At 37.3% G+C, this 23,756-nt stretch overlaps 2 protein-coding genes across 2 annotated transcripts; one reads left to right on the top strand and one right to left on the bottom strand.

Annotated features, from left to right (window-relative positions):
• Window positions 1-762: 762 nt before the first annotated feature.
• On the top strand, window positions 763-5,647 carry LOC113113163 (dorsal root ganglia homeobox protein-like). The gene is made up of 6 exons (XM_026279337.1): window positions 763-850; window positions 1,382-1,482; window positions 1,988-2,089; window positions 3,791-3,960; window positions 4,042-4,154; window positions 4,620-5,647. Exons 1-6 carry the CDS (start codon window positions 793-795, stop codon window positions 4,949-4,951), a joined length of 876 nt encoding a protein of 291 aa, XP_026135122.1. The 5' UTR covers window positions 763-792; the 3' UTR covers window positions 4,952-5,647.
• A 10,561-nt stretch (window positions 5,648-16,208) lies between these two features.
• LOC113112532 (uncharacterized) lies at window positions 16,209-23,114 on the bottom strand. The gene is given in 4 exon segments (XM_026278197.1): window positions 16,209-20,275; window positions 20,278-20,483; window positions 20,485-21,224; window positions 22,631-23,114. Coding segments are annotated over 3 exon segments (4,806 nt in total). The 5' UTR covers window positions 21,108-21,224; window positions 22,631-23,114; the 3' UTR covers window positions 16,209-16,298.
• Between the last annotated feature and the right edge of the window lie 642 nt (window positions 23,115-23,756).

The following is a 23,756-nucleotide window of genomic DNA, read 5'->3' as shown; positions in this document are numbered from 1 at the left end:
CATTTCCAGCAGCAGAGGAGCTGCGGTGTCTGCGCGCGGCGTCCCGCGTGCGTTTTAAAAGTAATTGAAAGGGTCCCGCAGCATATAATTTATGAGAGAGTGGGAAATAAATCCTTGGACCCCTTGCTGAGAACAAAATCAAAATTTGGACCTGCGAGCGCGCAGCCAGTGGATTCTCGTATAAAGTGGACCCCTAACCCATATAATGAGCAATTACTGGTCTGACAGCCAATTTTAAATTCAAAAAACAGTAATCTAGATTTTTAATATAAAAAGCAACTGTGTAAAAAAAATAAAGTGCATCATGCTTGTGCCCGTGTGTTTGTGATTTGGGAATATGCATGCATCGAGCTAAAGTTTCGTAGTATTGATGCCTTGGAGGATTTAGACGTTTCCACCACGTGCAAGCCGGTTGGCCGCGGAGAACCTATCCAAATGACTTGAAAACGAAAATCTGATTAATTGCAATTACGTGGGAGATTATAAAGGCAAGTGTTGTCATGCTCTAAACAGTCACAAAGACATCTGGTCACTCCCTCCTTATGCGCGAGAGAGCGGATAAACTGAAGCGCTCAGTGATTGACGGAGGGAGAGCGATTGCTTTGCTTAGGTTGTGCTGGGACACGAGAATCGCGATTGCATAAAGACCATCTATTGGTATAGATGCTTTTTTACTTTATCTAATTCAAACCGATTGCAGAAACGTATTAGTATTGTCAATTTTAACGTATGATTCAAATTGATTCGTTAATTTCTTGAAATATACCGTCCACTCGCAAAGCACCGGGAAACATGTTTTACTTTCACTGTCCTCCACAGTTAGAGGGAGAGTGCTGCAGGACCAACACATGTAAGTATGATTCATTTCTTCTGTAAGAATGGAGTTTCATCTACAATGTTAACTTTGTAATTTTATATATTAACAGTTCTTTCTGTGGCAATTTATAGTTCCATAATTTATACCTTCATAATGTGCATTACTATATTTGACAATCAAAGTTACTTAATAATTAGCCTATGTTTGTGTTCGTCTTTTGGTGTTTAATATTTTGCCACATGGTAACGTGATCGAGGGGCTTGAGAGCCGCCCAGCTGAGACTTTTTGTTGCAGTCTGTCTGAGAACAGATGTTAGATGTCATGCTTTTCAACTGGCGTTTTGTTGGTCACGGTTTCTCATTGTGTCCGGCGATAATTCAGGACTCTAGCAGATGAATACAATAAATCAACTGTTCTCTGTGAATTAGTCCGTAGCGATCAAGTGAGAGACAACCGAGGGAAATCATATTTCCATCGCATTTGAGGATATATGAAAATGTTTTTTTTTTTTTTTATCCTATATAAATGTTATTTTTAAAAGTGTGTCGTTACTGTTTTAAACAGTGAACACAAATGGGTTTGGGAATCACGCCTCTGGAGACTTTGATGATGGTTTCCTGCGCAGAAAACAACGCAGAAACAGGACGACTTTCACTTTACAACAGGTATCAAGATTTCCAGTGAATACAAAATAGAACCACTGTTCTCAAACTTATTTACATAGGAATGTTGATTAATAAACGCCCTGTGTTTATTTTTGTATTTTTATTTCTTAGGTAGCCTATGCAGTAGGCCTATGTAGATGCACCTAAACATACATTTATGAAGATATCGCCTTTTAGAAGTAAACTTGTTCTTTTATCTGTAATTCAAAAAAAACAAGCATTTGCTTATTTAGGTTAAACATTTACACTACAAAATGTAGACATCCAGAAAGGCCGAAGAGTTAGGCCTGTTTTCATTTGAACTAGGCTTTCTGTTTCAAAATCCATTCAAAGTGTTACAAAAATTCTAATTCCTGTTATTCTACCACTTAAGGCAGCAGTTAAACAATTTTACAGTTTTAGTGCATTATGCATGTAATTATTAATTCTCAGCAAACGCAAGATATTTCTTTCTGAATTATAATGCATAAATTCTAGAAATTAATATATAAAATATGATTTACAGTTGGAGGCTTTGGAGACGGTTTTTGCACAGACCCACTACCCAGACGTGTTTACGAGAGAAGAGCTGGCTATGAAAATCAACCTAACAGAGGCTCGTGTCCAGGTGAGAGATTTTCCACAACTGTCCCGATCCAGAGAGGTAACCAATAGATCACTCAAAATAAAATTCTCATCGAGCAGGTTTGGTCAAAGAAAGTAGGCTAAATGAAGCCACTCTGCCATTTCCGTGATGCGCTTTAATAACATCAGCATAATGTAGAATATTAGATTAGGTTGATTAATCGGTCATTCATAATTAACTAGTGGTAATGCTCTACACTAATTTGCCCTCGTCTCTAAGGTATAAAAAAATTGCTTAGATGCACTACCATTTCCGTGTTTCAGCAAATGGAGAGAGGATGCATGCGTTTCAAACAAGACAAACATCCCGAGAACGATTTTGCTCGGTTATAAAGCTCTCGTGCACCTGAAACCTCCGATTTCATATTCTGCGGCCTTGCAAAACATCCGCAGTAATATCAAGTTGGCCACATATAATTGCATTCAATGTGTCTGTATGTAATTTCCTGCATTCCAGATTTGCTTTTGGGTTTCCTTCTGAGCTCAGATCTAATTGTGGGGAATATAATAGTTTCCCTTTTGTTCCCCAGGGTCATCTTACTATCGCTTAAAACCAATGACTGCGACGCGATAATGGAATTCGCTGCTGTAAATTAGGGATTGTAAACAAATTATTTCTCTCTAATCGGATTACCCGATTCCTTTTATTAAATCTGAACATGAATCGGTCGCAGCATGCAGGGATATTAAACTTACATTATTATTAGGAAATAAATTTTCTTTTTGTTGTAGTATAGTGGGCATCCACCGTTTTTAAAGTGTCAATTGGCTTGTGCTGCATTAAGAACAAACTGCAAATTGAGATTAATGGTGCAATTATGGCGCATTCAGTGCTTGGGGATCATGACTTCTTGCTGGAAGGTGCAAGGGTGAGATAATGTTGCCACAATTACATTGTGAATATTGTTGTCCTGCCAGTAAACTGTTGTGTCATATTATGTGGAGAGAGCAGCTATATGTGTGGCCTTTTGTTTGTTTGCATCAACCCTTTGCACAATGCTGGCCAGGCGCTGGAGATATGGATGCATTATGCAACCTTTCCCATTCAAATATGATTAATGCCTTAAAGAGCACAGACTTAATCAAATCTGATGTTGTCAAACAATCACTAAATAGAGAAATAAACGACTTCATCATGGTTCTCTCCCAGAAGCAGGGAGACTGTCAGTAGGAAGTCATTAAAAAATGATAATGAAAAATTGCTCAATTAAATGTTGTTATAGGCAATGACCTTCATTCAGTTAACATACAAGAACTTCACTGCATATGCTCAGCAGTTGTGTTCGTGAAGTTTCAAATAAGTCACTGGCTTGTTAGATTCTGTAGCATATTTCAGAAATCAGCACTGGGTGCAAATAAGAATTATAATATTTATGCAACTACAACTTAACAGGTGACATTTTATAGACAAGGTTTCAGCAGAGGTGGATTTCACCCCCAAAATGACAATTCAGTAATTTATTCACCCTCATGTTGTATGACTGTTTATCTTCTGTGAAACACAAAAGGAGATGTTAGCCATCTTTCGCCGAACATCTATTTTCTGCAGAATAAATCAATTCACAGTTTTCAAATGTCACGAAAGTGAGTAAATGACAAAACAGAATGTTTTATTTTTAATCAAATCAAGAGACAATATTACTCATTATTACTCATTTTTTTTAATACTGTGCTTTCTCTTTAGGTGTGGTTCCAAAATCGAAGAGCAAAGTGGAGAAAAACAGAAAGAGGAACTTCAGACCAGGAGGGAAGCAAAGAACAAATGAGTGACGGCACCCCTCCAGCACGAAACCTCAACCAGTCTCCTGTTGACCACGGCAGAAATAAGAAAGAACCAATGGAACTACAGCAGAAGTGTGTGGATCATCAAATTAAATATATGTTTGTTTGTTTTTGTCAAGAGATATAATGCCAAACTCTTTCCTTTATCCACAGTATTAACAGAGTGGTGGGTTCAGGTGGACCTTTTTTCCCATCTTGTCTGCCCGGGACTCTGCTGAACACAGCCACTTACGCACAAGCCCTTTCACAAGTGGCAACATTAAAAGGTAAGATCAAGGAATTACTAGGATGAATGTCATCATAGAAACGTATCCGATAGATTTGATATCTTAGTTTTTTTGTTACTGCAACTGATATGGATGAAACGTATAATATACAATATATTTTTATAATATTTTGTTGTCTCTATATTAGAATCGTAGATATATTGCATTACCCTAGAGCTTACCTTAGACTTAGAGATAGATATATAGATCTTGAGATTTTGAGCTACATTTTTTTTTGCATTCTGTGTACTTTATATATAGAACCTTTTTTCTGAACTAATTTTTTTCTGAAAAAGTCTGAAAAATGTACACAACTTAAAAAAAAACATCACATGATGTATATAAGTTTTCACAGAATAAGAATATGTGAATAACTCCATTTTTACAAAAATGACAAATAGAACCTTATAATTCTAAGGGGACAGTAGGCTGCCAGATTATGACACACACTTCTACTCTAACTAGGAAGTCCACTGTGTTCCTGCTGTGTGCCTGACCCAATGGGCCTCTCCTTCCTGCCACCATATGGATGCCAGAGTAACCGGACAGCCAGTGTTGCAGCCCTACGGATGAAGGCCAGGGAACATTCGGAGGCAGTGCTGCAGTCAGCCAACCTGCTGGGGGCAGGGTCTCCAACCGGGACTGGAGCAGGTCCAGGGGTCGGGCTGGGCCAAAGCACTGTTTCTGTGGGAGGAAGTGATTCCAGTCCTAACTCTGGTACCTCTAAGATTATATCAATACGGAGAACTCCAGACAAACATTTGCACTGCCAAAAGGAGGGTCCGGATAAGAAATGAAGGAGCCTTGTTTTTTTTCTTTTCTAATCCGAGGACACTTTTTGGACGAAGGATTTACAATATAATCAAACATTGACTGCCTGCTGCCTCTTTTTTGAGAGCACTGATATACCCCGGACAGGACGGTGTTAAGTGCAATTCCTTGTTGTGTATTCTGCGTGTTTGTGTCAAACTATTCATTCAACTGTAATTTTTCCTCCCATCCTTCACTTTTACTCATGATTCTTGCCTTTGGTTTTCTTTGTTTGGGTGTATGTGGGTGCTGCAAGTCAGTTTTATTTTTTTGTGGTGGAATGACTTTTGAACATGCTGTGTGGTAAAAGAAAACTCCCTGGATGCCAATGTGAACTTATTTAATTTGTCACAATCCACTTTGATGTTTGACTTGTGTACTGTGAAGTCAGGTGGTGATAGACATTCTGCATTGTGTCAAGATATATGCCATGCTGAAATATAAATGTACTATTGTGAAATAATATATGTAAGATAATATCAAGGACAGAACTGTATATTACGTGGTTGGTCATGTTTTATGATGATCCGGCTAACTCTTATTCATGCTGATATGATGGTAACTGACATCTCTCTTGTCATCACATCTGTACATCCATGATAGACTGCAAGAGTTCAGACACTGGTCCTGTTTTGACATGTTCTATAAAACAATTAAACATGTAGGCAATCATGTACATATCATGTTGCCTATTGCTCATACCATCTGGCTATGATCAATTATTAATTAGTTCACAAGCATTAGGGCTGAAAAAATGGAAGCTATGGTTGGTCTTATTATTTATTTACAGTAAAGTACATCATGACTTTCTCAATTCTTTTTTATTTTAAAATTACAAACAAAACTACAATGTTTTAGATTGTCAGTGCTATTATATGATGAAGAAAAGGCATTTAAGAGCATACGAACCATCAAATAGGTTATTAAAAGGAAACGTGAGTACTGGTTTTCGAAGAAACACTTAGCAATATTGGAAAATCAAGTTAGTTTAAGAACACTTAAATGCTACCTTTGAAAAGAAGCTGAACTGATTAAATTCTCGTCCTTGAGGATTTTCAGGAAATTACTTTTGATGGGCAATAACACAATTGAGTAAACTGCACACACATTAGCATTAATAACTGATGTTGAATTATGTATTATCACAAAGTAGTGATTTAATTATTCATGATGTGACACCCTGGTGAAAAAGCAGAGGCAGATAATGTCAAAAGTCTTGCCTGATGGCATATTTGCATTGTTTGGTGACAATAATATACGCTTTGTTTAAAATATGTGTAAAAAAATGGTATTATTTAGATTGAACTTAAAGAAAACTCTTCTCTTTTTTTGGCTACAAATAATATGAATGATGACAATAATAGAAAATGAGACTATTATAATATATACAAATAAGGTTAGAGAAAATTAAGTTTGACCAGGCCACAAATCGCTCATCTCCATATAACAAGCAGAATTACTATTACTCATAACATGATGTTAAGTGCGAAACAAATGAAAATTGTCATATCACACGACACATGCAAACAGATGAAAGAATGTTGTGAATCTACAACAAAATATACTGAAAATAACTGTACATGTTCTCCATACTCAAACTAGTTAAAATTAGTTGGATGAACTATACAGGAACATCTAAAGTATAGATAAGTCTTGCATGTAAAATATGATTAAATAAAGATTAAAAATGTAAACACTCTAAAAAATGCTGGGTTAAATACAACACAGCTCTGGGTGAAATATGGACGAACCAAGCAGCTGGGTTAAATGTTTAACCCAACCTTCTGGGTAGTTTTATTTAATTTATCTATTGTTTAAAAATTATACTATACAACTATATGCATGGCTGGCTTAAAATAAACCCAAGATAAGATGTAACTTAAAAATCAGACACAATTACTAGAGGACTCAGCAATAATCAAAAGGTGAACATTTATTAATAAGCAATTAAAAATATATATTATTTGAATATTATTTATTCAACTTATTGATAAATGTTGATTTATTGACCATATAAATACATGTTAGTTTTCAACCTATATTGGGTTCATTTATAGAAATTTTTAAGCAGTGGTTGAGTTAAATAAAATTACCCAGATGGTTGGGTTAAACATTTAACCCAACATAAAGATTAAATATAATGTCTAAACTTAATGTCTAAACTTAAATATTAAATCAGAAGTCCACACTAAATATTGAATTATGCAAAGTGATGAACAAAGCAGAACAAATTAAGATTAATTAAGTGACTGATTAGGGGAGCAGACATATTGTGTTTTTTTTTTATTTATGTATTTTTATCACTCTTCTGTCATCAAACAAGAGATACCTCTAAAGGTCTCAAAAAGGGTAAAGATGCAGTGCTTTTAAGGCCACATTTACACAACAACGTGTTTTTTACACAACAACAATTTTCCCTTGCATTTTTTACAAGTTTTACGTATACACAACAACACTTTCAAAATGATTCCTTTTTACACATATCTGCGAAAATGGCCAAAAATGCTGTATTACGTATGTCAGGCCAGTAGTTGGCACCCTTTGTTACGTAACTAAAGTGGCGAAAGTGGAGTGCATCGTCTAACATTCCACACTTTGTTTTTTCGTTTATTTAAAGGGGGGGGGGGGGTGAAATGCTATTTCATGCATACTGAGTTTTTTACACTGTTAAAGAGTTGGATTCCCATGCTAAACATGGACAAAGTTTCAAAAATTAAGTTGTACGTTTGAAGGAGTATTTTTGTTCCAAAAATACTCCTTCCGGTTTGTCATAAGTTTCGGAAAGTTTTTTTCGAGTATGGCTCTGTGTGACGTTAGATGGAGCGGTATTTCCTTATATGGGTCCTAAGGGCACCGTCTGCCGGAAGACCGCGCGCTCCCGTATCGCAGAGCAGAGAGAGCACAGACATTCACTGATCAGAGCGAGAGCGAAATGTCACAAAAGAAGTGTGTTTTTGGTTGCCAGGGCAAGACAACCCTTCACAGATTACCAAAAAAAAAAAAAACATTAAGAGACCAGTGGACGGAGTTTATTTTTAAAGAGCATCGACGGAGTTGTGCAAGTGTTTTTGTTTGTTCCCTGCATTTCGAAGATGCTTGTTTTACAAACAAGGCCCAGTTTGATGACGGATTTGCGTATCGTTTATTTCTTAAGGATGATGCAATCCCAACGAAAAAGGGTCACGATCGTGTGTTGGAACTGCAGGCGGTGAGTAAAACTGCTTAAAATATCTCTCCTTGTTAGTGCGTCCGCCACCCATGCAGGAGATCCGGGTTCGAGCCCCGCTTAGAGCGAGTCGTTGCTGCTGCTGCTCTTGTTCAGTTTCAGCCTCAGGATCTGATTCTGGTTCATAAATAAACGGCTGAATCTGACTGTTAGCCATGGTTTGTTTTGGATGTTTTTTTCCTCACTGTAATGTCACAGCTTCCAAACGCTCTCAACGCAAAAGCCTACTCGCGCTCGTGATTCTTTAGCTCCGCCCACACGTCACGCCACCAGCGGCTCGTGTTTTTCCGAAAAAAATCGGCACAGACTATTTTTCTCTAATAAATATGATAAAACTAAAGACTTTTTGGAGATATGAAGGATGCAGTACTACTCTATAGGTACTCAAAATTAACAGGAGATTGAGTGAAAATGAGCATTTCACCCCCCCTTTAAGTGCATTATGCAGGTGTTTAAAGTGCTTTTCTTTTTGGAATTTTCAGTGTGAATGCACTACTCACACTATTTATATTGCAAAACATCATAGAATAGTGCATAAGTATGTGATTTGGGATGCACCTTATGTTTGTTCGCACTTGTCTTTAAAATTATATTGACATGTATTGCACATGTCTATACCTAACACATAGTACGCAAGCACATGACATCATTGCTTTCAAAGATTCCCGTTTTGAGTGTTCACACGGAAACAATAATGTGCCGTTTTCAAAAACTCGCACTTGGAAACCCGTTTCAAAAATGCATTCCAGCCCCAAAATGCTGCTGTAGTGTAAACGAACAGGCAAACATATAAAAAGTTTCCCGTTTTTGGCTGAAAATGTTGTTGTGTAAACGGCCCCTATCCTGTCTTCACAGCGCCCTCTAGATTGATATACTGAACAGTGAGTGGCGGATAAACTTTTCACCAATATATATATATTGGATAAGTATTAATTTATACATTTAGCCTTAATTTATGTGAAAAATGTATGATTAACATGTTGATTTATACTAGTATACTAGTTATACTAGTAACCTATGTAGACGTACATTAAATCAAAATGTTTCAAAATATTACAAAAATGTTAAATTCTTTTTTTACCTACAGATCCCCAAAATGTAATCAAAGGTTGTTGTTGTTGTTTATTTCTGTGCTGATACATTTTGTATCGAATTGTTGAAGGGCTTGTAAGCCTGTAGCCATTTCATTTAATTTTGTAAGACTTTGTAAGTCATTTACAATTTTAATAATACTGAATAAAAAACAAAAAAAAAACAAACCAATGACATAATCTCTGATAATGAATAATACAGAATAAAAATTATATATTGATGTTTAATATTAATATAGTTACTTTCAGTAAAAGTGTGATAATTTCATTATTATTATTTTTTTCAGTATTATTAAAATTGTTGAGTTAAATTACTTTACAAAGTCTTACAAACAGGAACAAGTAGGCTATAGGCTACTACATAGAAATTTCCTGTCTGTGCTAAGTGGACTCTGCTTTTCCAGTGAGTATGAGCAGTAGGCTACATGGGTGGTGTGCCATAGATTTTCAGACGTTTTTCTCTTTCAGCCAAAACCCGAAAATACCATTTTCAGGCGATAATTTTTGGGCCCGAAATTTTGGTGCATCCCTAATTTGCCATTTGTAGTTTGCGACGAGTGTGTTAATCTAATCTTGTCAATTAAAGTACAAATTATGTTGTAGCCTATTATATTGATTTAAATGATTAAATATTAAATAATTTTTATTAGTTATGTAGCCCAATGGGAAAGTTAAAAATAGAGTTTAAAAGCAAGTGAAATATGTTTATCTTGCAATGATTTGAAGTGATATGAAATGGTATCAAAATGTGAACTCGTCAAAAGGCAACTGTGTCAAAAGCAGGCAAAATACTGGTCATAACGATCACAGTTTTTAAATATCTAAACCTAAAACATGTTTGCTCCATATGTGACCAGTCGTCCTCGGTATGTTTCTCTCGTACAATAGAAATACTATTGTAACTGCACATTGCATCGGCTGATAAAGATGTCTCCACTTTGAGAAAACCCAAGGGAAAAATCAATTTAGACGCTGTTGCTGTTGTTAATCTTTTTTCCTTTTCCAAAATGAATTCCCGCACAGCAAGCAAACAGAGAAACAAATAGCCTGTGATGGTTTTAAGTAATTTAGAGTTATTGTAGTAACCTAGTAATTTTAGAAGATTGTTCATAACATTCATTACACGTGGATTATTGATTATTCAGTGCAGTAATTCATTCTATTATGAGAAGCATTGTTACATCAAATTAACTGGAGAGAGGCCAAGCAATCCTAAAAAACCTTAAACTAAACTAAATAATGACACAAATCATTGTTTCAAATTCTGTTTGAATGAAGTTAATGAGTTCTTTTGTTGCATTAATGATACATTGTCAGTGAAGTCATATCCAAACTCCGGTGCTCCAGTTGTTTGAGATATGGGCCTCCTGCATAGGTCAAGATATGGTCAACATTTGTGCAGTCATCACAACTGCCTGGACTTGCGTAAAAATAAGATCAAAAACTCTCTACATTTATTTTGACTAGGAAAGATAAGACAGAACTATCATTAATGGATCTGATTATGCTTAAACGTTTTCTTACACAGTGCTGAATATTTATTATGCCCAGTTAAATTACTGCAGTTTTACAGGACGAAAGAAAATATAACTTATAAAATAATTTTCAACCAGATTATTATTTTTTACAAAAACAGATGTATCTGTAATATGTAATTTCGTTGATTTATTATTGAATATAGTTTTTTCATTCAAAGTTCAATGCACCTTTTGTCCACTAGAGTGGTCTATTGTGCAGATACTGAATTCCCTCAAACCCACAAATAGGCTATATCACAGCACTGGGGTAAAGAAAGCAATGAAGCTCATTCTCAAGTTTACGTCAGATATTACCTGCATATTTTTAATGCATTAGCTGTTTAATGGTACCTGTCTGAGAACAAATTCATTCAACAAATTTTTATTTTACATTTTTCTTTAATGATGATGTAATGAGTTTCTGAAAGTCTGTAAAAGTGGTACATTGCAAGTAGTCGTTTAAAGGCAATATTTTCATAGTCATACATCAGCAACCATGGCAAGGTAAAGACAGTCCACCCCTTTTTAATATATAATCTGCCAAAGCACATAAAGGGAAAAGCTGTTTTAATATGGCAAGTACCATTATCTGTCTTTTAAACCTGACAAATGAAATTTTCATACATATTGTGAGCCATTTGGAAAACCGATTTTTATTCTGGCTGGCTCTAAGGGTAGGGCCTTAAAAAGTCACATTCGAAATATTCTTGCCTTAAATGTACAGTGTGCTCTGTGGGTATGGTCTTTGTGGTATTAAAAACAAGTACACTGCAAAATTATTTTCAACATAATTAATTGGAATGCTTTACAGTTTTTTTTTACGATAAAGAACCCCTGCCTACCGTGATTACGGTAACTTCAGCTACAAAACGCAGTTTAACAGCAATCCTCAAATACAAATCAAAACAGTTTTAAGAACTAATTTAACATATTTAAAAGTCACATTTATATAGCTTAGATGTACAGTCATTTAGCTTTAGATTTGTGTACAAACAGTATTTACCTATCTAAACAACTAACTTTACTCGTCATGTGCTCTCCATTGCAAAGTCCTCTAATTCACTCATAGTTATAATATCTGTGTGTCTTTCATTGTTGTTGCTATTGTTTTCTGCAAACAAAGAGGGATTGTGGTTTTGCTCAGGGTATTGCTGTGAATCTCTATTGCTATTCTGCAGATGACCATTCTGACTCCATGGTTCACCACCTCTCTCAAGCATATCCTGGTTGTCTGCTGGTGCTGACATTTCAGATGGTGACCTCAAGGGTGTTAATGAAGACGCAGCCATTGGCAGAAGCCCACGATATAGCATGCAGGGAGTGTTCAACACCTCCAACGATCCTGGCTGTGTTAGAGCACCCTGAGACCTGTGACGGACATTTAGCTGTACATATTTTCCAGTTTCTGGGTCATAAAATGTCTTTGTCTTAACCAGTAATGGTACATCCACCATGAAGTACTGCCCTGAGTTTGGGTCTTGCAAAAGTTTTCTCTGTGTCACGGGGAAAGGTTGTGTGACTATACTTTGTGCTGTGGGGATGTGATTTGGTTGGATGTCATACTGTGAAAGAGGAGGTGAGGCTTGTACCTCTAGATGTGTTGACAGTGTGTCCGAAGGTGAAGAGGGCACACCAGAGAGGTTTCTGATTGATTTGGACTCTAGCTGGTCTTGGTTTTCAGGTGCCATCTTGGGCGTCTCTGCCTTTTTCATACGTCTTGTTGTAAGTCTTTGTGCACGCCGAAGAGCTTTTTCAGATTTTGGGGGCACCACTGGAGGTCTACCGAGTGGCCTCATATCACTACAGGCTGATTCTGGTCTTTCATAGCAGGATGACTCTGGTCTTTCATAGTAGGCGGACGCAGGCCTTTGGTAGGTGTCTCTGTAACTTTCATGCTTGGGCATGTAGGCCAGAGTTACGTTGGCCACATCTGTGAGGCTCACTGTACAGTTCTCCATATCCCCTGACATTGTGCTGATGACAGAACGAGTTTCTTCTTCCTCAAAATGCTGGCTTCTTCTCTGATGGCTCTTTGATTGTTTTGCTGCATATTCTGCTGAGGGCAAGTTGTTGTGGAGTGTCTCTTTTAATTTATAGAGCCCAAGGGCAGCAATAGCTGGTTCATGGTTGACTGGAGGGTTAGCGGACTCTATGGGGTGAATTACATCTTCTTTCTCTGAACCGTTCAAGTGTTCCTTTGGGGAGCCAATCCTGAAGTCTTCAGAGAATGACCTGTGAAAACAAGGCTTGACGGTTTTGGTCACAGAAGATGTTCTGATGGTATTATCCTTCACTCTGAACATGACAGGTTTCTCCATGGCTGGAGAAGAAGAGTTGGATTGCGGTCCTGTCGCATGAACTTTACCGTAGTCTATTAGACTTTGCAAAAATGAGTCTTCCTCTGATTTTTCAGTTGAGTCTGTGTTTTGAGACATTTTGAGAATTGGAGGAGGTGGTTCAGGTGCGTTTTTTGGCTTTGTTTCAGTGTCAAGAGCATTCACTGTGTAATATTGTAGCTCTTCCATTTCTTCTCCAGGTGGTGAGGCCATATTTATTTGGTTGTCTGCTGCTTTTACAGTGCCAGACGCGGACAAGTTTGCAAGAGATTCTTGTCTTCCATAATGAGAAAGATTGCCTTCTTCAGTTGTTTTGTCATGAGTCATTTGTCTTGGTCTGCTTATTGTTCTGTTGGCTTGCAATGGTACACCTTGGGGATTCTTGGACTGATAAATGTTGTCCCTTTCCCTTCTGGCTGGATGCTCCATGAAAGTTGGTTTAGTGTTTGATTCCTTTTGATTGGTTAGAGCCTTTGGTTGGGTGCCCACTGATGCAGCTTCATTTTGTGAACCTGAAGCTACCAGTGACACAGGTTTTAGTTGAACTGTACTGGGAACCAAGTGGTCTTGGTTTTGAGATAGTGTCTCATAATCTGTTTGTTTTTTAAGTTGTGATGTTTTTTGCTTGAGATTTTGACATTTCTCCATTGAAATGACATCTCTTTTAGATTCTCCCCCTACATCTGACACATTTCCATATAAATCTTTCTGAATTCTTAAAACTGGTTGATCATAACTGTTGTAGAAGTCCGTTTTAGGGAATATATCAAGCTCTTTCGTATCATCTTCAGCAGAGATAACTTTCAGTCTAGCATAGTCTGCGATAGCTGATATTTCTGGTATAGTCACCTTCATGTTCCTCTGAGTAGCTTCTGGTTTGGATAATATACCTTCATTTCTTGTTTCTTGTTGACGTAACTGAGCATGCTCTTGTTCATATCTTGCACTTCCTTTTGTTTCTGGCTGAGACTGGTTTGTATTACTCTGTTCACCCTGTTTTGTCTCCGTAACTTCAACATTTCTTTCTTTATTCCCTCTGCTTCTGTTTTCATTAACTTTCAAATCACCATCATTTTGTCCACTCAGACTTAATACAGGGTCTTCTTTCTTTCTTTTGTCACTGTTCAGTGTGGGTTGTTTATTATCATAGACTTTTACTTCATGAGTCTCAACTGCTCCTCGTCTTGGATTAATTTCTGTCTTTTCTAATTTAAATGGATTGCCTTTCTGAAGTGGTGAACTTTCTTTTCCAAAATCATATGTATTTTTGTTTACCATTTCAATGTGCCCTTTCATATTATCCACAGTTTCGGGTTCAATTTGGTCTGTAAGGGTCTTCACTGGTAAGTTCTTTTGCTCTCTAAAATCTTTTTCACCCACAAGCTCAGTCACAACAGCTCCTTTCTTTCCTTTCAGATTTTCCTTCTTATCACTTCATGTTGGTTTTTGTGGCCGGCCATGAATTCCTTGTTTGATGATACTTCCGCTGTAGACACTTTTATGTCCTCTAAGTGAATTTTTGGGACTTCAAAACAGGCCTGGTCTTGTTTTACAACAGTACACACATCCTCACCAATACTGCAAACTTTATCCCTATAATTATTAACATGTGTGGCAGCGCCGCCTTTAAAATCCATTTCATTCCTCGTGTTAAGTTCAACTTGTAACTTCTCTTGTGACCTTTTCTCCCCTCCTTTGTCATCCTCCTTCACATTCTCTCGCAGAGTTTGAGCATGTTTGTTGAATTCTTGTTTCATAGCCATTACAGGATCCTTTTGTTTTGCCTCATGTACAGTTTTATCAACTTTTAATTTAAATGTTTCTGTTCCATGTATTTTATTCTTTTGAGATGTAAATGTATCAGTATCAGTAAACAATTTGTCTTCACCTTCCTCCATTTGAGACTTCTTTTTAGATTGGGGTATCATCCTTTCAAGAATTGTACGTTCAGTGAGATTAGTGTTGACTGTCTCCCTCACCATGGATGAAATGGGTGCCTTTAAAACCTCAGTTTCAAGTGGTCTTGTTGATTCATCTGTTGTTGTAGGTTGTTTAGCTGTCAGGGATACATTTTCAGTTTTCTTTGGGGACTCTCTAGAATTAGATTCAATATCAATATTTCCTGCCATTTTCCGACTTTTCACTTTATCAGTGTTTCTTACTTGCTTCCTCAACTTTCTCTTCCTTCAACTCAATATCATTTCTCCTACTTTGCCTTGATGGTTCAATGTGAGTATCTTGATCTTGTTCAGCATTTTCTGTATCTTTGAGTATTATGGTGGCATCTCTTGTAGAATTACCAAGCTTTGGTGTATTGTTTCCTGTACTCTGTTGCTTTTCAGCCATGTTGTTGGAATGAGTTTTTGATATGGTATCATAGTGTTGCACTTTTACTTGCTTGATTTCACACTCAGTCCCCTTTAAAGGTTGACTGGTAATGGATGCTTGCTGATCATCAGAAACCTGTCTGGAGTCTTCTGGATGTGTTTGTGTTGTATCTGAGCTTTTTTCTTTGGATGGTAGAGGTCTGTTCATTTCATGATCTACTGATTTGTGCGGCAGGTGAGTTTCAATCTCCTCCTTTTCTTTTTGTTCTCTCTCATCCTGCATATGTTTTGATGTGAGATGACTGCAAACTCTGACCGGTAGCCCATATTTAGCTAAGAGGTCCTCATATGATGTGCTGATTCTTTCTGTGATGTCGGACTTATCTGTAGTTGTTTGTGGGTCACACTTTTCATTCTTGTCTTCTTTTTCTTCAGTGTTTGAAGACACTTCAGTCTGTCTGTGAACATCATCACGTTCATTTTCTGCTCTCTTGTTTTTAATACAAAAGCTTTCATCCTTCACAAATCTGTCAGTTTCAACAGAACTCTCCTCTTCTCGTTTTACCGGATTTTGTTGCTCATCAATAGGACACTTACTGGAGACACAAATAGTGTAGATCATAGGTTCATCATTTGAAACTGTTTCTGTTTTGCTTGAGACACAAATACTGTAAATTATAGGTTCCTCTGCATGCTCCTCATTGCTTGGAGTAAGAATGGTGATGTTTGACGTATCTGCTGTGGATTCTACATTGTGTGTTAAAACAGGCTGTATATTATTTATTTGAGTTGCATCCTCCTCTACTATGACTTTATGCTGGGGAGAAACATTTGCTTTTAGAGCATCTTCAGATGATTTTTGGGGTTTGGAATTGGTCGGATCCACTTCTTGATACTCTTTTGTGGACTTTTTGGATTGTTTTTCTCATGTGATATTTCTAATAGTCTGGGAAATCCTTGTTCTTGTTTTGGGCTTGCTCTTTCTGTTATGTTCTCTCTCTGTTGACAGTTATTTACTACTTCTGAATCATCTTTTATACTTGGGATACCCTGATGATTTCTTGGAAGTTCATTCTTGTCAAATGAGAACGGAGTCTTTGTATTTTCATCATCTTGATGGATTTCTTTTTGCCGACAGCTTTCCTTTGCTTCAGCTGAAGCTATTTGTGTTAGCGATTCTTCATCTGCTTCTGGTTTTGAGTGACTCTCCACCATTTGGTTTACTGAGGTCCTTTCTACAGCCTTGACTTGTGAAGTGTTGTTTTGTTGCTTAGCCAAGTCATTTCCCTGTGTTATATTGTTTTTGTTTATTAACACTGGTACATCTTCATTATTAAAAGGTTTTAGTGTTTCGGGCTCCCCGGTACTTTGTGTGGCCACGTCATTTGTTGGTGCAGAGTTGATTTTTTCTGTTGATGACACCTCTGAATCTGAACTGGCCCCAGAATTGTGTTTGTGGGTTCTATTTATAAGCTGCTCTGGATCTACATTCAATGTATTAGTGTGAAGGTTTGAGGTGAGATCTGATTTGGCTGGTTCCATTAGTCGTTTAGTAGGTGGAATTCCATTTTTAAACTTAATGTCATTTGATGAGGATGTCAGTTGACTAGTTGCAATCTCAGAGCTATTTTTGATTGGTTCATTTTTAGACTGCTCCACGGCAGCAGTAATCTTACTTTTAAGATGTACATAAACTTCCTCAGATTTGGGTGTGTTTTTCTCCAATCCCAAGAGAGCATTTTTATTCAAACCACTGTTTGATTTTGTAGTTTCAGTGCTTGTAACATGTCCTTCTTCTTTGATTATATCAGCAGGTTTAGTCACAGCTTTTTCAGTGGAAGTATACTGACTCTGGCTACTTCCATACAGATTTTCCTTCCGATCATGCTGAACTGTTTGTTTGTCATTATGCTGTGCAGGTGGATTATGGGAAGTGTTGTTGTCTCTGTAAGTCTTGACTAAGGATGTAAAATGACCTGACATCGATTCCTCTGGTGATATTTCATGACTTTGTTTCACCAATTCCTTATTAGTGTTTATATGCTCTGAGCTTGTCATACTGTTTTGTTTGTCTTCTGAGATTCTGGATGTCTGGTAGTTTTTATGGACATTATTTTTCATATTTGCCACTGTTGCCTTTCTGTACTGATTAGACGTTTCTTTGATCTCATTTTCATCTACTGGATGTTTGTCATTCTGCCTTACTATAGTTAAAGGTTTGTTTTTTATATTTTCATCCTTTTCTGAGACAGCATTCTGATTATCTTCAAAATGAAGAGGCGATATTTCTGTTGACGGTGGAGATCTATTCTTGGGATGGTCACTGTGCAATTTAATTTGTTCTTTGTACTGGGTTACACTGGAATAAGTTATATCTTGAAACAAATGATTCAGCTTGTCTGCTGTGATTTCCTTCTTTACAGAATGACCTTCTTGGCCATCATTATTGATAGTCCCTCTTGTTTTTGTTGCGTTTCTCACAAGAATGCCTTGTTTGGCAAGTCCCTTTTCTTTAATAGCTGATATTTCCTTTTGAGCATGTGCTTTCAATTTCGAAGTCAGTATTTCTTGTTTACTTTGGCTTCTTTCCTTGTAAGAAAGCACTCTTGGTGTGACCTTGTCAGTATCTTTACTCATTGTACTGTCTTTTGTTTCATTTGTATTTTGAAAATCCTTTCTTACATAGCCAGGTGATGGACTGGTAATGTCCTGCACTTTGTAGCCTTGTTGCTCTTTTACAGGCTCTGTTACAGTTAGTTTTTCAGCTGTTTCATATTTAATTGGATTTTGTGGGTTTTCAGATTTAGCCAAAACAAATGTATTATCTTTCAACCTCCTTGCTTGCTCATTATCTCTAATGGAAAGAATATCATTTATGCTGAACCTGTTCTCTTGTTTAGTTTGTAAACTTATATTATTTTGATGTGAGGTATCAGTGTTTGGGATGACCAAATTTTTATCTTGCAAAGCAGGATTTGATTGTTTCTGTGTCCATACTCTTTCCTTAGTGTGTCTGTCTTCGCTTGTTGATGACATGTGCCACTGTTTGTTAGGTTCATATCTGTATGGCTGATAAGAGTACAATCCTTCATTCTTTTGGCCTTTATTAAAGTCATGAGCTCTCTGATCAAATGTATTTTGTGTCACCATGGTGTTAAAAGAAGAATTTTGCGCTGGTTCTCCTTTAACAAAATCATTTTTGACACTGAAGCTTTGTAAACCACCATAAACGTCTGTTAGAGGAGATGTTTTGGTTTGGAGACTGTTTTTTGGTATTCTGTATGATTCAATAGGCTTTGAAAATGTGCTTAATTGGTTGTCATGAATAGCTTTTTCACTGTAAGATGTTTTCCTGGGTGATATTGTATCATCCCTGACCTCTTTCTCTTCCTTCTTTGCGAGTCGACCTAGTTTAATGTCTTGATTCACTTTTTGCATGTACGTTTCCTTTCGGACAGAATAGCTGTCATTGGCAAAATATTGCTTAGCGGTGGCCTTTCTCTGTTTGTCCATTTCAATCAGTGCTGCTATTTCTCCTCTAAATGGCTGTGATTCAGATCTGCTGGCTGTTTCCTTGACTGAACCAGTCTGGTCCCATGAACATTTTTCTTTAACAGCTTCATTTTGACTGTGTTCAATAAATGTTTTTCTTCCAAAGTCCTTTCTTTGTTTTAGATCATTTTGACTTGTGTATCGCTCTGATGTCTGAGCAGCCAGAGAATGTGTCGGAGGGTAAACCCTTGGAAGCACATTGGCTATTTTTGTCCTATCAGGAATAAAATTATTGAGGTCTTTTAACTGACCTTCTGACGTCAGAGAGCTTTTATCCTGAGCTGAAAGAAAGCGTGTTGAGATCTCTATGTTAGACAGCGGATATGTACTGGGAGAGTGACCCTCTGAAGTTCCACAGAACAATTTGTAATTAGTGACTCTGTCCTGAATTTGAGTTGAAGTTAATGTCAAATTATCATATGATCCAAAGCCATCTGTATAATCTTTAGGGGTGATAGAAGCTGCACTGGGCTCTTGAATTAGGTTACATGAGGCCCGTGCATCATTTCCAATACGATTCTCCTGAGCAGTTTCTTGGGATACTAAAATATCTGAATATTGGGATTCTCTGCCCTCCAGCTTTGAGATGAGCTTATTTTGATCTGTTATTTCTATCCCTTTAAATTTAGTGGGACTGTACGTACTCTTGACTATTTTTCGGTTATCTTTGAGGTTGAATAGCAGACTTGAAGCTTTGAATTTGTAGCTGTCACGCAGATGTTTGACATCAGTCTGAATATTAGGGTCAATTTCACCCTGGGAAGAATAGTCAGAAGCATAAGGGTTTTGTGCAAACTGCAGGATCTCAGACGTCTCTGTTTCTTGTCTTGTGTGAATTACTGGTGTAAGGAGCTGAGTAATGTTGAACGGCGTCACACTGCTAGACAGGTTGCTCTTGACCACTATCTCATGTGTAACTTTGTTATTTCTAAACAAATTTGAATCCGGCCTACACGTTCTCTCATTAGTAGGTGAAACTGTAGAGGGCCGGTTGCATGGAAGTTTGTTCCTTACTAAGTTATTGTTTTTCTTCCAAGCTGGATAGTTGGAAGCCATTTCAGATTCACACCTCTTCTCAATTGCGGAGGTTTTCTGGACAACTGTGGACATGGAGCTCTGGCTGGCCACAACATTCTGAATTTGTCTCTGATTGAAGCCCCTACTTTCACACGGAGAGTTTGGAATTGTGTGGTTGTCTTTCAGCTCTTTGTACATAGGAGAATCATACCACCGTGGGAATTCTCTAGGTGGCATGAACCCCGTACATGTGTACTTTGGAAGGAGAACCTGTTGTACTCTTCCCAAAGCTGAAAGGGACTAAATTCACTATGGAAAAAACTGTTTTTAGAATTCAGTGCATTGAACTTACTTTTCAAAGATTTCATCAGGACTGTTGTGTCCATCTGTGCCACTGTGGCAGCCACGTCGGATGTGTAAAAATGGTTTCTGTAAGACTGAAAGGGGGCCCGACTTAAAATTCTGATGATATCCTGCAGAGAGATCGCTTTGGATGCTTAGCATAGCTGATTTGTCCCATGATTCCCTGCCAAAGTCTCTAAACCTATCCCTTGCCACAATAACGTCACATGTCCCGCTGTCATGGTAACACTCCCCTGAACTAAAGGCTTTGATTAGAGATGACACTCTGGATGTGCTCCTGCTTTGCTGCCATGTCACCTCCTTGGAGCCATTGTTCATATGAGACAAGTTTCCCTCTCTGAAAGCCTTTTCCTGATGGGTTACATCCACATAGGAATGCTGGAATGTCGAGGCCATCTCTGACTGTGCTTCTGCTTCCCCATATTGCTGAATGCTGTATGACAATGCTTCATGGGAGATTGTCTTTTGCTGGGTTTCCTCTGAAAATGCCTTCTGTCGTTCAGTAGGAGATGAGGAGAATTCTGAGTCATTGTAAATGGCCTCCTCGCCGATGCACAGGCTCCTGAAGGCACGATCAGTGAGATTGCTCACCTCCCTGTCTGTGTCATCCATACAGCTGCCACTGATGGATGTGTCCCTGGGGCCATCTGAGTATTTGCGGTGACCCTGCATGCTTTCCCGCTGGCCTGTGTGGCGCTTTTCCAGGGAGCTCATTTCAAGCGCTCACTCTCATAGGCGCAGTTGTCCCTGTCAGTCTTCAGATGGCTGACACTGGGTGTCTTGCATTGAAGTCGTTCACCTTCTAAAAGGTGATCAAAATGCCTTCTTTTCCTGCAAAAGTACCAGAGATGTCATAAACTTGCAGTTCACTGTAGCTTTTGACAAAGTTGCAAACTTGCAAATCACACTGCTATTGCTGAGTGATTCAGGTTTTTTGAAATTCAGATTTTGTCATGATCTTTAAATCTGATCATTTGTGAGTTGAGCCGCACTTTTGCCTTGATCCTGAATATTCATATATTGTGAAGCACAATATAATTAGAGAAGGAAACTGCTTCCCATTCTTACACAGATTCACATATTAACCTTCTCTGATACTTGCATACATGCTAAAATAGGTCCCACTGGAACACCCTGCACATGAACTTCATGTGTTAGTATTGGTAGAATTATAGAAGTACTCGGTTCTAGCATTACGTCCAATTTTAGATCATTTAAATAATAGTATGTTTTGAAGTAATTCAAACTATAATTTTTTTGCATTTTGACTTTACATATTTCAAAACGGTTGTGAACCTTGAGTAAATATAATTAAATATGGATTATTTTAATACCTCACCTTTTATGCAGAGCAGTATTTAAATAATGGCAATTATTTTCAAGTTAATTGCTGGGGTATAGCTATAAATACTTGCCCCACATCAGTGTGGTTACAAATTTAAACAAAAAATCCCCTGATGCTTTGAAACATGCAAGACATTTCGGTGAGAATACCTCTGGAATGTCTTTTCCTTTGTGTTGATCTAGTATTTGCAAGTATGTAGAATTATGAATGTGTAGACACTTACACACACACACACTGATTTTAATTATAATTATTACTTTGATTTGAAGTGTTGTCTGAATGATTAAAATACATCGAAGTTTCAGAATAATCTTTAGATGATAATAAAATTATTTATCTACTTGTATTTATTAAAGCAGAATATGATATTTGTTTTAAGGCTGATTCGTAGTGTTTTAACTCTTTTATTTTTGTCCCTGACTGTCCTGCATTCACAGATTAGAGATGCTACTTTACAGGGATATAACCATATTAGGAATAATGCTCAACCAATATTTATTTATTTTATTTTAATGATTCTTAAACATTTACATTTATTTATTTTTACATTTGTATACATCCTTGCTTAGTAGTATGAAAACATAATAATAATAATAATAATAATAATAATAATAATAATAATAATAATAATAGTAGTTTGGGTTAGACTGTCTGCATGTACATTTTGTTTTTATTAAAGCTAAATAAAACTTAAAAGTGTTTAACATTGCAATTTCTTTTATTTTTATTTACATATTTTGGATGATGGTACTCATACCCACAGATAATAACTTATTTAACATATTCTATGTTGTTCAATTGCATATTTCTATAAACAACATAATGAATACAATTTAGTTCTGTCGAACTATATCCACATTACATTCTGTACACAAGTGTGCTTTTTTCTTACCTTTTGCTATTATATCGCATTTTTTAGTGGATAATTTTTTCATGCTTCAGAAAGAAGCTATTCCTCATCAGTTGCATATGTGCAGCAAAAAAAAAATCTCTTCAACAGTGCTTTTGCTGGGCTTTCCTTAAAGTTAACAAAGTGCAGATGTAAATGCCACTTTGTTCAAGGGCCCCGGAGGGGCTAAAGCAACGAGGCTTCCGAAGCAGAAACACACTGAAACAGCAGTGGCATCAGTCAGAGATGACAGAGCTGGAAACATGGGATGATGGCTTGAGACCGTACACGTATTGGAATAACCATGTGGTGTCAAGTGTCAAGCAGATGAAAACAAAAATAAATAAATCCTTAAACCCAAGCCTGTAATTCTGTTGTTCCCTGTCAGTCCTTAATAATCAAAATTACATTGGAGCACCATTTAAATGTATAATACCAGGAGAAAAATCCCTGTTGTTTGTGGCATAACATGTGTCCACTTGTAGAGTTGTTGTGGTGGATAGCATGTATCTAACCAGATGAACATGTGCCCACGGTGTAAAAATAGCTTCTTGCTTCACATACAAGTGTCACTCTCTTCTTTTGGCTGAACTGTGCTCATAGACTTCAACAGATGATATCTGACCCCTTTTTGGGATTTTAAGAGTTAAACATGTCTATTCAACACATTTACCTCATTTTTTTTTTTTTTTACCCCAGTAACTGTCAGTTATTAAAGCCTAAGAAAATTGAATAAACTGGACAGTCTCTTTTATTACAATTTCCTTAATATAAGGGGGTAATAAAAGGGTCACAATAGTAGGGGTATTTTTTGAGTCAATCCAATTTCAAATGTCCCCGATGTCAAGCTATCTCATGCCAGTCTTAACTTTGAAGCCAGGCACTGCTATAATAGGACATGGGTGCAGTAGGCTCTTTCCCAGGAGTCTTGGCTGCAGCAGAGAGCCTGGTGTGTAAAGGTGATGGACACTCACATGTGGAGCTCTTTAGAGCTCTGTTGCTAAGCTCTCATCAGAGCTATTTCTCCCTCACTCACTATCTCCTCAACACTCACAGCTGTAGTTTGCAGCCCAATACTGAGCAATTCATTATCCTCAGCTGAACAAGATGATATGTGATGACCAAAACA

The sequence above is a fragment of the Carassius auratus genome, chromosome 13 (genome assembly GCF_003368295.1).
Source record: "Carassius auratus strain Wakin chromosome 13, ASM336829v1, whole genome shotgun sequence".
Taxonomy (NCBI): Eukaryota; Metazoa; Chordata; class Actinopteri; order Cypriniformes; family Cyprinidae; genus Carassius; species Carassius auratus.
This window is presented reverse-complemented; position numbering and strand designations above follow the sequence as displayed.